The 13,804-nt window shown below is 47.9% G+C and overlaps 1 protein-coding gene across 2 annotated transcripts in view; it reads right to left on the reverse strand.

Moving 5' to 3' along the window:
• The window catches only part of LOC118368349 (cysteine-rich motor neuron 1 protein-like), a 56,190-nt gene that overhangs the window by 25,842 nt on the left and 16,544 nt on the right, over positions 1 to 13,804 (reverse strand). Inside the window, exons 4-5 of one of the 2 annotated variants that reach the window (XM_035752377.2) lie at positions 6,172 to 6,414; positions 1,344 to 1,523 (exon numbers count right to left, since the gene is read on the reverse strand). In XM_035752377.2, the coding sequence (XP_035608270.2) occupies positions 1,344 to 1,523; positions 6,172 to 6,414 (423 nt within the window). The remainder of the gene's footprint in view (positions 1 to 1,343; positions 1,524 to 6,171; positions 6,415 to 13,804) is intronic. The other variant, XM_035752378.2, reaches the window with a different exon arrangement.

Consider the following 13,804-nt stretch of genomic DNA (forward strand, 5'->3'; position numbering starts at 1 on the left):
AGACCTAAGAGTTTACCATAAATGATCATGATTGTTTTTATTCAAAAATGTATTGTTAAGAGAGGCAGGCCATTACCACAGGTGAGGTGGAGTTGGAAGGTGGTCTGAGGGTAGTGCACTGAACCTGTGTGTGTGTGTGTGTGTGTGTGTGTGTGTGTGTGTGTGTGTGTGTGTGTGTGTGTGTGTGTGTGTGTGTGTGTGTGTGTGTGTGTGTGTGTGTGTGTGTGTGTGTGTGTGTGTGTGTGTGTGTGTGTGTGTGTGTGGTGAAGGAGTGGGTCTCCCTAAAGACGGAGTCCTATTTGCCCGATTTGATTCCAGCAGAGATTTGGCTGCTGTGACTCCTCCATCTGTGTGTGATTATACTGGATATGAAGCAGTCCTGCTTTCCTCTCAATCTATCCCTTTATTTTTCTCTCTATCCATCTCTCACATTATCAACAGCAAGCCTAAAAATACTAATTATAATGCCTTCACACACAGCCTTGAGGCCCTTTTAGGGCTGTAGATGACTTGACCTGTCTACAAATAGATTAGAACAGGTGTGCAGCTTGGGTTGCTCTTAATAATGAGGACAAACCAAATACCACCCCCAGCTTAGAATAGTAACACTGACAATGGCTTCCTCAATGACTGGAGCTTTCCATGGCCAAGCAGGGACACAAGATGAAAGCATTCCCCAAAATCTCAGGGGCTGAACATTCCAGATATACCTCCAACACTGACCTCCAATAACCTCCCTCAGTCTTCCTCCCTCTCCTGTGTCTGATCAAAAACAGTGGCAGCCAAATCTGTCCACCACCACTATGCTTCACGAGACCGTCATTTGTTGGCCATATGCGCTGCCCGAAACCCAAGCCTTTTAACAACTCCAACCGCAGGTACCAGTGTTTTTACTTGCCTCTGAGGGCATGTGTTTTAGTGTCTAGGACAGGTACAAAAGGGGTCTCCCTCCATTAAGGCAACCAGATATAATGAAGCCAAAGCACTCACTCAAAGGAGGTTTATGTTCCTGACATCCTACCCATTGCTCATTCTTTTGACTGGTCCTTGTATGTGAAGCATGTTAACGACTGTTGAGTCCAGCTGAATGTAAACGGAAGCCATTAAGGTAAGGATATTGTACAGCGTGTTGGGAGCCCTGGGGGAGTGTATTACAGCCCTGTCTGCTCCGTACGTCTGCATGCCTCCCTACTAGCCTCCCTGCCTGTCTGGCCACACTCAGAGCAACACTAACGGCCTCCCGAACTGTGCCAGCTCACCTCCACCAATCATACAAAATCTCACATACCTATAAAACTATCTGTAATAGATACAGTTGTGTAACTTTAAAATGATGTGTGTACCTATGCATACAGGGCAGCATTCTCCCTCTGGGATGTAGAAGTTCTCACAGTCCAGTTCCGCACATTCCGCTTTGGAGCAGAAGGATATCCCTCCTCGACACTGGCAGAGCCAGCAAGGGTCCATACGGTACACCTCCCCCTCGGAAAACTCCTTCCCGTTGTGGACACACTTGGGGGAAACTGGGAAAGTGGAAGGGGAAACAGACGCTGTCAACCTGAACGACATGTGGGGCTCTTGATGGCTAACATACATTCACGGCTGATGAATGAACATACTATTAACCATCCCATTTGGTATGTATTAAATAGCTTATAAACACCGGGACAGAATGAGTTTGTTGCTTCTGTAACCGTGCATTAACTCAGATGCAATAATTACAATGTAGCTAGCTGTGGATGGAACAGAAGTGTATTTGTGTAAAGTCGTGCTGAGCTATGCACTTGAGCCGAGAGCCCTGGGGACTGGGCTCCAACAGCATTAGACAATGAAGCCAGCTCCATTGGGTGGAATTTAGCAGAGATCTGTGGAGTCTTGGCGGAGGTGGCACCGCGCAGCGTAGCTCAGCTCAGCCCAGTGCTGGGTAAAAGAAAACAGCAGCGGGCTGGGCTGGCATGGTGTGGTCTGGAGTGCTGGGCTGGCATGGTGTGGTCTGGAGTGCTGGGCTGGCATGGTGTGGTCTGGAGTGCTGGGCTGGCATGGTGTGGTCTGGAGTGCTGGGCTGGCATGGTGTGGTCTGGAGTGCTGGGCTGGCATGGTGTGGTCTGGAGTGCTGGGCTGGCATGGTGTGGTCTGGAGTGCTGGGCTGGCATGGTGTGGTCTGGAGTGCTGGGCTGGCATGTTGTGGTCTGGAGTGCTGGGCTGGCATGGTGTGGTCTGCAGTGCTGGGCTGGCATGGTGTGGTCTGGAGTGCTGGGCTGGCATGGTGTGGTCTTGAGTGCTGGGCTGGCATGGTATGGTCTGGAGTGCTGGGCTGGCATGGTGTGGTCTGGAGTGCTGGGCTGGCATGTTGGGGTCTGGAGTGCTGGGCTGGCATGGTATGGTCTGGAGTGCTGGGCTGGCATGGTGTGGTCTGGAGTGCTGGGCTGGCATGGTGTGGTCTGGAGTGCTGGGCTGGCATGGTGTGATCTGGAGTGCTGGGCTGGCATGGTATGGTCTGGAGTGCTGGGCTGGCATGGTGTGGTCTGGAGTGCTGGGCTGGCATGGTGTGGTCTGGAGTGCTGGGCTGGCATGGTATGGTCTGGAGTGCTGGGCTGGCATGGCTTGGTCTGGAGTGCTGGGCTGGCATGGTATGGTCTGGAGTGCTGGGCTGGCATGGTATGGTCTGGAGTGCTGGGCTGGCATGGTATGGTCTGGAGTGCTGGGCTGGCATGGTATGGTCTGGAGTGCTGGGCTGGCATGGTATGGTCTGGAGTGCTGGGCTGGCATGGTGTGGTCTGGAGTGCTGGGCTGGCATGGTATGGTCTGGAGTGCTGGGCTGCAGACAGCAGACAGGCCATGTAAAGCCAGCGTAAGTACCGGAAACCTCCACTGTCTGTCTCCAAGCGACGGCCCACAGAACAATGACTACTGTACGGATCATTAGAGACCCATAACAAGCCCCGAGCAGCTGCCTTGCAGACACTACCGTCCAGCCAATGCACACGATGCTCCTGGAACACCCGAGGAGTGGGTGTTTGTATTTGTGTGAGAAAGAGAGTGGTAAAGGAAGAGCACTCTCTTTATTTAGTATTTCATTCATCAAAGACAGCTTTTATCGCCATAAAGTTCTATAATTTCAGTGATTGCCATATGTCATTTTATTGGATTACCAGATAAACCATTTGTCTATGACACTGTCATTGGCTATGACTATGAGTCAGTGACTCAGGGCCTTGAAAGACCACATTAACTTCTCATTAAAACCATGACCATTAAGTTACTGCAGGAGAATGGTTATGTAAGTAGACCCTGGTCATTGTTTAATATACGGCGGAGCGGAGGGACAGGTACCAGCACCACACACAGGAGAAGTCTGCCTGTGGCATTCAAGGGTGCCCAGATGCTAACAAATGTAGCTAGCCCTATTAAGGTTTCCATGGGGGGAAGGCAGCATCTGTATACCATACTCTGGTAGAGTGCTGTTCTGACCCCTCACCTTTCTCCCTGCTTCCTGGACCAGCCTACACTCTAATACAAAGCAGGTGGGCCAACTGAGTTGAAAGTAAAGTGAGGATTTGTTCTCTCTCTCTCTTTCCATGTCTCTCTTTCTCTCAACCTCCTCTCTCTCTCTCTCTCTCTCTCTCTCTCTCTCTCTCTCTGCCTGCCTTGCGTGCAGCATAACCAAACAGACAAAATGCAATAAGTACTTTGCCGGGCAGAAATCAAAAGGCATGGCAACATTTTTAACGCTTGGGAAACAATAGGAAGTCACATGACAGGATGTTCACATGTGATTTCCCCAGTATTTGTTAATGGTAATCCCTAAAACAAACTTGCGGCAGAGACACTAAATTCCATTCATGCATTCTGATTTCCAGTCCAATCCATATTGAGGATGGGATAGGGGCAGGGGCTGAAGGTGCCATAAAACCCTGACCCTGGCCAACCCTAAAACATTCATGACAAACTGACATAGTGTGACATGTCTTTCCCAGCAAACAAAAATGCAAAACCCAAATGATAAACAATACATCTTTATTGTAATTTATTTTTACCCCGTTTTCTCCCCAATTTCATGGTATCCAATTGGTTGTTACAGTCTTGTTTCATCGCTGCAACACCCATACGGAGGCGAAGGTCAAGAGCTATGCGTCCTCCGAAACACAACCCAACCAAGCCGCACTGCTTCTTGACACAATGCCCACTTAACAAGGAAGCCAGCCGCACCAATGTGTCGGAGGAAACACAGTGCACCTGGCCACCGTGTCAGCGTGCACTGCTCCACGGCCCACCACAAGAGGCGCTAGTGCACGATGGGACAAGGACATCCCTGCTGGCTAAACCCTCCCCTAACCAGGATGAAGCTGGGCCAATTGTGCACCGCCCCATGGGTCTCCTGGTCGCGGCTTGCTGCGACAGAGTCTGGACTCTAACCAAAAATCTCTAGTGGCACAGCTAGCACTGTGATGAAGTGATTTAGACCACTGGACAACTCGGGAGGCCATGATAAACAAGAATTCTGAGGAGATTTTTCTCAGTTTATGGCTTGGAAAGCATGTACCATACTAGTCTACATCAAAATCCATGCTACACGGGACTCCAGACTGTTTGCTCATCTAAGGGTTGATAAACAGTAGGCTGCTGTAGCATGGTCATTTGGGACCATCTGCAATGTCAGATAACATCAGGTCAGAAAGACCATGCAAGCTCCTGTCCAGTCACCCAGACTCATTCTTGAGCCAGAGCTGGAAACGGTCTCTCGTCAAACATGGCCAAAAAACACAGGTTCATTGTCATATTAGTCTGTACACTGACCAAAAACCCACCAAAAGCCAACCTCTGGTCTGTAAAATCATGTGCTCAATGCCTAAGGTCACTGACAGCTGGATACTATTATGTGTTTCACAGAGAAATATTATAGGACGCCCAAACTTTGTTAATAATAGTGTGTTTTGTGGATGGGGCTTGGTGTTTGTGAGTGACCCAACATGTGGGATGTTTTGTTTCTGAGGAGGTCTTTGGGGAGCCTGGGGGGGATACTAGGGGGTAGGTGCCATGTCTTCATCCCCAGTCCCTCTCTGTGTGATTTCTGATGTGAGCGCAGTCATGCAGGGCTAACCGCCAGTAGTGCAGGCACAAAGGGCGTCAAGTCCGGAACCAAAGAGCAGCAGACACTTGTTATCAAAACACTGATCCCCTAGCCTCTGCAGCCGCCATTCAGCCCTCACCGGCCTGCCTGACTCGATTACACTCCCCCTGGCAGACTGGAGCACATAAAAAGCATTCCCATCAATGAACTGTTGAACCTTTTCCTCTTGGACGTGTGACCAGACAGGAACTCTTTGACACTGCACTTCTGTTGAGCAGATTGGTAGCCTAAGCACTTTTCTGGTCACTGCACTCATTAAGTCCATTCATTCCGGGACACGGCACACATTTATGGACGCAGAGGTGCCAGAATGGGAATTTGTTCTGTTGGTAAAACAGCAAATATTTGCTGGGAGGGCAGAGTAAACAGCCAGGTTCAGGTCCCCTCCCTCCCTGCCTTCCTCCCTACCTAACTCCCTCTCTCCCTGACTCTGTGCCTCCCTGACTGGCTGGCTGATTGGCTAGCTGCTGTGAATGTGAAATCTAACTCTGTGCTGTTCGAGGAGGAGAGTGACTTGGCTGCACTACCAACATCTGCTCTCTCTCTCTCTCACACACACACACACACACACACACACACACACACACACACACACACACACACACACACACACACACACACACACACACACACACACACACACACACACACACACACACACACACACACACACAAGGGCGAGAACACCAGTTACGAGCACGCTCCACAGACACAATCTGCCTAACGAGGCTCATCATGATTAATATGCCTAGAGGTGTTGAGATTATTTGCGGATATACACCTGACAAAATGTGAACCGTCGTCACACTCTGCAGTGGCAGAGAGACTGATTAACAACCCAACCGTAATTACCATCTCATTACTGACTGTCTTTTTCATCACAGGACATTTAGTCAACTGGGATTTTTTGGGGAAATTGTTTTCTGATTAAAATAATTACCTCCACAAAGGCATAACATTTCACACCAGCACCACTTCTCTCAGCAAGAAAACAAAGAAGACTACACCAATTCTTGGCCTGCTAGGTTCATATACATTACCTTTCACGCATTCTAACACGTCGCAGCAGTTCTCTGGCTTGCCGGTGGCCTGGCTGAGTGGTACAGTCTTCTGGCCGGAGGGGCACTGGGGCTTGTGGCACGTGCGGAGGTCACAGGTGCACTGGGGGGGCACAGTGGGGCAGCAGCCAGAAGGGGGAGTGTAGCTCTTGGTCAGAACCGAGCCCTCAGGGCAGGAGGGCAAGGACAGAGCAGGGCATGTGATCCCGACACACTTCATCTCCTCTGAAATATACATACACACACACACACATTGAGTCAGTCACATACAATAACAACCCTCAGTGAAGCATACTGTAACACCACCTTCCACCCGGCTCCAGGCTACAACAGTGCCCACACTGTTCGGAGGGCGGCAGGGGAAAAGGGGGGAGAGGAGTGGGTCTCCCTGGCCTGCATGCTTGTGTTAGTGGAACAGTGTTGAACAGTGGTGCTCATGTTGCAGGCTTGGGGCTGAGTTCACAGCTCAGTACAGTCATCAGATCCCCTTCACTCCGTGGCAGCTTTACAGCATCCTGTTAGGATGGAGAGTAAGAGCTATGCTAGACTCGAGACACGACAACCTCTCAGCACATCCTGTCTAATGCCTGCCCTGATCTCTGCCTAACCACTGGATCCAGCTCTCACCCCAAACAGCCTCTCCATCTCACCACCCATTAATACAAGGCCATGTTCAACACTGCCCTTTTTCTCATGCCCTGAGCCTTATTTTAGAAATCACACTACACTTAGCATAGCAGGAAGCCAGAGCCAACATAATGGTCCTGATACCCTGGTTAGGGGGTGCAGGGGGCTCAGGGGTATACTTTGGACACCATTCAGGAAAAGTAAAGTGGACTGGAGTGCCCCTCTGTACTCATATTGTAGAAGAACAGTAGCTACCTTACAAAGCTTGGCTTACCCAATCCTTAACCACAGTTTATTTTTGGTTCTACCATGTCACTGTAATATATACAGAGTCGAGGGATTGGGTGCTGCAGACTTACATCCTGTCCAATAAGTCTAAGTAATTTCACAGATCTGCTACTAGGACTAGGCTAGAGTGTAGATCTATGGCTTTTATGGAGGAAAAGGGAAGAGTGTGGAATGGTGGAATAAAGCAGTGTATGATGTTGACAGTGGAGAAAATGGGTGATTATGTTTCTATTTCATGTATTCCCTTGGGCCTTTACGAAAGGGAACGCCATGAAGCTGATAAATGACTATTAGCCTCATAAGAGAGGGAAATGTAATGGCTATGATTGCGTATGAGAGGAATAATTCAAACTCTGCATGCATTCTGGTTTTGGTGGAGAGAGAATAAAATGGGTTGAAAAAGCTTGGGGTTAGTGGATCGTCCAAAAGCTGGTTTGTTGATGTCCTTCCCAGACTTTCGGCGGTTCCCTGGTGCAACACGACTCTAGCAGAGGATGTGCCTTATCCATAACATTTGAGCACCTATAAGAGGATCCCTGAGGCTTTTCCCACCAGATGGGAAACTGAAATGACAAATGGAGGGACTGGAGCCCAGGGGTCTGACTGTTGCCCCACTGACAGACAGTCCAACTCCACATACAGACAATGCCTCTAATATTACTTTCAGTGGTCAAACCCTCCGAGGTTGAACATATCGGTCTGACCCAATGCTCGCCTGGCTTGTTAATTGTCTGGTTAAGAAGTCATTTGAAGTTTGCCTGACCCAGAAAATATGAAATGTTAAGTTGTGACTTGAGCAGGAGAATCATATTTGGGGTGGGGGAATATCTGACAGATGAAATTAAGGATAAAGGTGTTGGATTTTTCCATCCCTGAATAAATACTGCAGGAATGGGAGGTAGCGGTCTTCATAGGTCCACCCCAGACCCAAACCAAGACCTGAGCCGTCCGGGTCCAAAATTATAGCTTTTTCAGCAGGTCCGGGTCGGGTCCTGTTTGACTATCATCGGGTCTTGGGTCTATGTAACTACAACTGATAGACCCGAGTGGACCTGAATGGATCTGACCAAGGATCTGCATAGCCTACAGCATATTTATTGTACCCTAATAAGGGGAATATAATGACAATAATATAAACGCTACATGCAACATGTTTTCTGAGTTACAGTTCATATAAGGAAATCAGTCAGTTGAAATAAGTCCATTAAGCCCTAATCTATGGATTTCAAATGACTGGGCAGGGGTGCAGCCATGGGTGGGCCTGGTAGGGCATAGGCCCACCCACTTGAGAGCCATGTCCACCCACTGGGGAGAGGCCCGGCCAATCAGAATGAGTTTTTCCCCACAAAGGGGCGTTAATATAGACAGAAATACGCTAGTCCTTAAAAACCTTGCGTCCGCCCTGGAGGACAAGCGAGCTGCCACCAAATCCCTACCACCCACAGCAGCATCACACTCCTTACGGACAAACTTTGTCCGCGAAGGGGCTAAACCACCGAAGAGCGGCTCTACACCATTAGAGCGAGACCAGCTGCGCTTGGCCCGCGACTGGAAAATGCTAGCTGACATTGGCCGGCAACTTGTGTTTCCTCCGGAGATCGCAACCACCACCCTAAGACCTGACAAGGTGCTCTGGTCCCGTTCGCTCAATAAGGTCTTCATCATTGAGCTCACAGTACCCTGGGAAAACTCAGTAGATGAGGCTTATGAGCGAAAACATCTGTGCTATGCTGATCTAGCTGCCGAAGCACGGCATCATGGCTGGAACACAGAAGTCCGACCAGTGGAGGTGGGCTGCAGAGGTTTTGTGGCAACATCTACAACCAGACTGCTTAGAGACCTGGGAATTAAGGGCCAGAGTCAGCGTTCGGCAATCAAAGCTGTATCGGAGGCGGCAGAAGGCAGCAGTCAGTGGCTCTGGATGAAGAGGAAAGAGCCCAGCTGGGCCCCGAAGTGAGAGGGCCAGGAGGTATGCGGTCAACAATGTTTGACTCAGGGAGGAGGACGCCCCCGCCATGCATAGTCCCATGGGATGTTGGCTATCAACAACAAGGCAACTCCTATGACTAATTGGGAATGGGACGCAAGCGTAGGATTGATCACCCTGTCGCTGGCCGCCTTTGGGGAGGGTGTATAGTGTGAAAGGCCGAAACACCCTAGGAACCAAAGGTACACTACTGACGATGCGCTCCCCAAATTTCACCACGCTCACTGTTCATTAACTCTTGGAAGTGCTTGCACAAAGGATAGTAACATCTCATCCTGTGTTCTTGGAATCAGTTTCATCAGCTGTCCTGGTGGCTGGTCTCAGATGATCCCGCAGCGAAAGAAGCCAGATATGGAGGTCCCGGGCTTTCATGGTTACACATAGTATACGTTTGTGAGTCCGTTTGGACGTACTGCTCAATTCTCTAAAACAACGTTGGAGGCGGCTTATGGTAGAGAAATAAACATTCAATTCTCTGGCAACAGTAATGGTGGACATTCCTGCAGTCAGCATGCCACTTGCATGCTCCCTCAAAACTTGAGACCTCTGTCATTATGTTGTGTGACAAAACTGCACATTTTAGAGTGGTCTTTTATTGTCCCCAGCACAAGGTGCACCTGTGTAATGGTCCTGCTGTTTAATCAGCTTCTTAATATGCCACACCTGCCACACTTGGTGGATGGATAATCTTCGCAAAGGAGAAATGCTCACAAACAAGAATGTAAATAAATTTGTGCACAAAATTTGAGAGAGATTGAACAATTCTGGGATCTTTTATTTCCACTACATGTTGCGTTTATATATTTTATCAGTATATAAGGCCTAGCCAACATAAAGATATATTTCTTAACCAAAAAAGCAACTTGATGATGTGATAAACATAAACATAAAAACAATTGTCACTCGGGTCCAATTGAAACGGACCTGTTAGGTTACGGGTTGGGTCTAGGTCTGGTTAATGTTGGGTCTACTCGGGTTTGGTTCTGATTGTTTTCGTGGCCGGGTCCCCTTTCAGGGCCGAGTGGCGCATCACGTCACAGACCCTGGTTAGATTCCAGACTGTATCACAACCGGCCATGATAGGGAAACCCATAGGGCGGCGCACAATTGGCCCAGTGCCTTCCTGGTTAGGGTTTGGCCGGGGTAGGCCGTCATTGTAAATAAGAATTTGCTCTTAACTGACTTGCCTAGTTAAATGTTAAATCAAAATAAAAAATAAAAATAAAATAAATACAAATATTGTGTCCCAATCGGATCTGGGTTTGATTGTCCTCGGGCTCATTTGGATCCGGGTCTGGTGGTCCTCAGGTCCATTTGGGTTCAAATCCAACTTTTTTTATCCAAATATACCTTTAGTGTGAGGTATCTGTACTGTACGGTTTGCTCTAGGAACCTGTGAACAGTTGGGGCTGGCACAAAGCTCGCATTGATAAACTTTGTTACTGAATAGTGTCATAGAGAAGGGGAAAATTCCCCTGAATTAAGTCGAGCAACAACCATTTTAACGGTTTTTGGCCTAATTCCTACATTTGAGTTAAATAAACTTCAGTTAGATAGAAATAATACCTCTGAAATCAGCCTAACAGCAATAAGTCAGTATAAAACCAAATCAAATCAAATGTTACTTGTCACATGCGCTGAATACAACAGGTACCTTACCGTGAAATTCTTACTTTTCCAACAATGCAGTGTTAAAAGTAAGAAAGATTAGTCCCCCCCCCAGAAAAAGGAAATAGTAACACAGTAAAATAAAAATAATGAGGCTATATACAAGGAGTAGCGGTACCGAGTCAATGTGCAGGGCTACGAGGTAGTTGAGGTCATTGTAGGTTGGGGTAAAAGTGACTAGGCAATCAGGATAGATAATAAACACAGTAGCAGCAGCGTATGTGAAGAGTGTGTCTATGTGTGTGTGTGAGTGTGTGTATGTGTGTGTGTGAGTGTGTGTATGTGTGTGTGTGAGTGTGTGTATGTGTGCTGCTGTCCAATACAGTGATTTGCATATGAATACTTTTTAAACCATGAATTAAATCTTGTGCAATGTTTGCATTGAATAAACTTTCAGTGTATTGTATGTGCCCCAGTCAAAGAAAACAGATTGCTCATTCACTTCTAACAATGGGTGGACTGGAGTACGCTTGGAAACAAGCTGGTAGACATACTATTGTCATTCAAATGACTGACATTGTAGCCATTTGTGGAAATGCTCCAAACCAAAGAGGTCCAATTAATATCATTTTCTAAAAGATACATTTATGAGCACAACAGGCATGGAAACAGCATGGTAAACTCAGTGGAAGATAGATTTCAGCACATGTTTGTGTTCTATTTGGAAGCGCCAATGGGGTAATTAGAGAGTCAGTGGTAACTAGAGCAATCTCTGTATCACAATGGTTGCTATTCTCTAGCTCAAAACAAAAACACAAAGTCCTAATTTGTCATGCATGATAAATTCAGTCTGTAGAATGGCCAAAATATTCTCTTGTTGGGGTGGTGAGATAGTATGGAAAAGCTAGCAACACTACCAAAGCCTTAATACCCACACACACATGCACAAACAAACAGACGCAGACGCAGACGCACACACACCCACGCAACCTGAAGCCGGGCTTGAGGTGGAATCTGAAAATTGGTTTATTACCACAGAATTGTCTATTGTAAACAATGCATATTTCTGGCATCTCAGAGCTCATTCAAGAAAAAAAATATCTTTGTAAATGAGCTTTTTTTTTTTTTACAGAGGGCACAGATGCACAGTATTTGTCTGACTAGAGCAGCTCTGGTAGGCAGAGGAGGCTATGTTGACAGCCTGAGTTTACTCATGGAAAAAGCGCACAATGTGAGTTCTGTTCAGTGACTGACTTTGGAAGCAAGTCAGCAGAGAACAAAGCTGTCTTAGTACAGCTGCCCTCCGTGGGCTTCTGGTCCGTCCTCAGGTTTTATACAGCTTGTCCGCAAAGGGACCCATCAGGCCTGTCTCTCTCTCACAAAAGCTGTGGAGGTCTGGCAATGTGCCCACTGGCGGTTGGGGCTGAAAACGTCTGCATTGTTCTCTATAATAAAGAACTAAGTCTGAGAGGTGGCAAAAGCCACAGGGTCACAGGAGAGAGAAACATAGACATCTGAACCTCACACTCTAGTTAGAACAGTCAGGAGAGAGAGCAGCAGCAGCCCACCGTCCACACTCAAAAACACACACAGACCTCACAGCTCCTCGCTCTCTCACTCTCAGGCTAAATATTTGTGGCTGAAAAACGGGATCCTGGTGTCTCAGGCAGCAGAACCGCAGCTGCGGGTCGAGTGTTCTCTTCTCTCAGAGTAGCTCAACACACCCTTCCCCATATTGTCAGATCTCCAATGAGATTGGCCCAGGGAAAGTGAGTGAGAGAGGCTGAGCTTTTATGATGCTGAAAGGGCTGAACAATGTCTGAGAAAAGGGGACTTATTCTTTTCAATGGGCCATTGTCTACAACAGAGCTGGAGCAGAATGCATATGGGAGTGGAAGGATGGCACAACTATGGTTCAAGTTGTATGAAACAGGAACAAACGGGCCATGAGGGGAGCTTCAAACAGAGTTAACGGTCTCTGGATCAGCCTTAGAAGACACTAAACATAAAACATGATTTGGGCTGCTCCGCTCTGCAGCAGCCAAGTTTGTGGCAGTTAAGGCTGTTGAGTTACTCAACAGTGTTGGCCATCTGCTCATGTTTACTTACCGACGACCAGGAAAAGGAGAGGCTGGTGATATGATCTGTGCCCAGGCTAGAGCTAGAGAGCTGGGGCAAGGGCTGGAAGGCAGAGATGGATCTGTGGCTCGCTGCAGGGGCTGGGCCTTGGGTTGGGGCAGGGCAGGGCTTGAGGGCCGGAGCACGGCAGGGCTCGAAGGGTTGGGGCTGGGGCTTGGGGAGAGTTGTGGTGTCTGGTGATCAGGGCTATAAGCTGACTGAGAGCAGTGAGAGGACTGACAGGCTGAGACAGTGATCCCAACTCGCCTAGTGGAAACGCTCTTTGCCTGAACCACCACACAAGCTGAGACACACACACATGCACACACCCGCACACACACACGCACCCACACACAAACAACACACGCACTTGGACATGAGCAGGCTCGCTGGGCGCGACAGGGGCCGTAGTTTCCGCAAATGACACTCATACAAAGAGAGAGGAGAAATCTAGCAACCCTGCCAGCTACTGGCAGTCTGGAATGGCGAGTAATAGCAATACCACAAAGAGGCTGCAGCCAAGTAGAACTAATGATGCTTTCAGGAGAAGGACCCGGGCGGGAGGGAGTGTGGTGCTACAGGTGGGCCAACTCCGTAGTAACGAGCTTCATTGTACCATGGCATCATGGTGGGCACGGTTCCCGTGTCTGACCTGCATCAACTCCACTTTCTCTCTTTTTCCTCCCTCCACTTCCTCCCTTTTAAAAAGTACTCATACGATTATACTAAACTTCAATACTGCCCCATTTTACAAATTATGTATTCAAACAAATGGAATTCTACAGTATTACATTGCATGTATTTAAGTATTTTGTTGTTGCAGTGGGGACAGTAACATTAGTACTCTCGAAAAATGATACTTTAAAGTGAATGGCTTTAGATCTTGATTTATTTTTATGTTTAGCTCATGTTTAGCTCAGATAATATAATTTAAACTTATGAATTAAGGTGTCTGTATTATAATAAATGTGTCAATGTAGACATTAA

The sequence above is a fragment of the Oncorhynchus keta genome, chromosome 35 (assembly GCF_023373465.1).
Source record: "Oncorhynchus keta strain PuntledgeMale-10-30-2019 chromosome 35, Oket_V2, whole genome shotgun sequence".
In the NCBI taxonomy this organism is placed as follows: domain Eukaryota; kingdom Metazoa; phylum Chordata; class Actinopteri; order Salmoniformes; family Salmonidae; genus Oncorhynchus; species Oncorhynchus keta.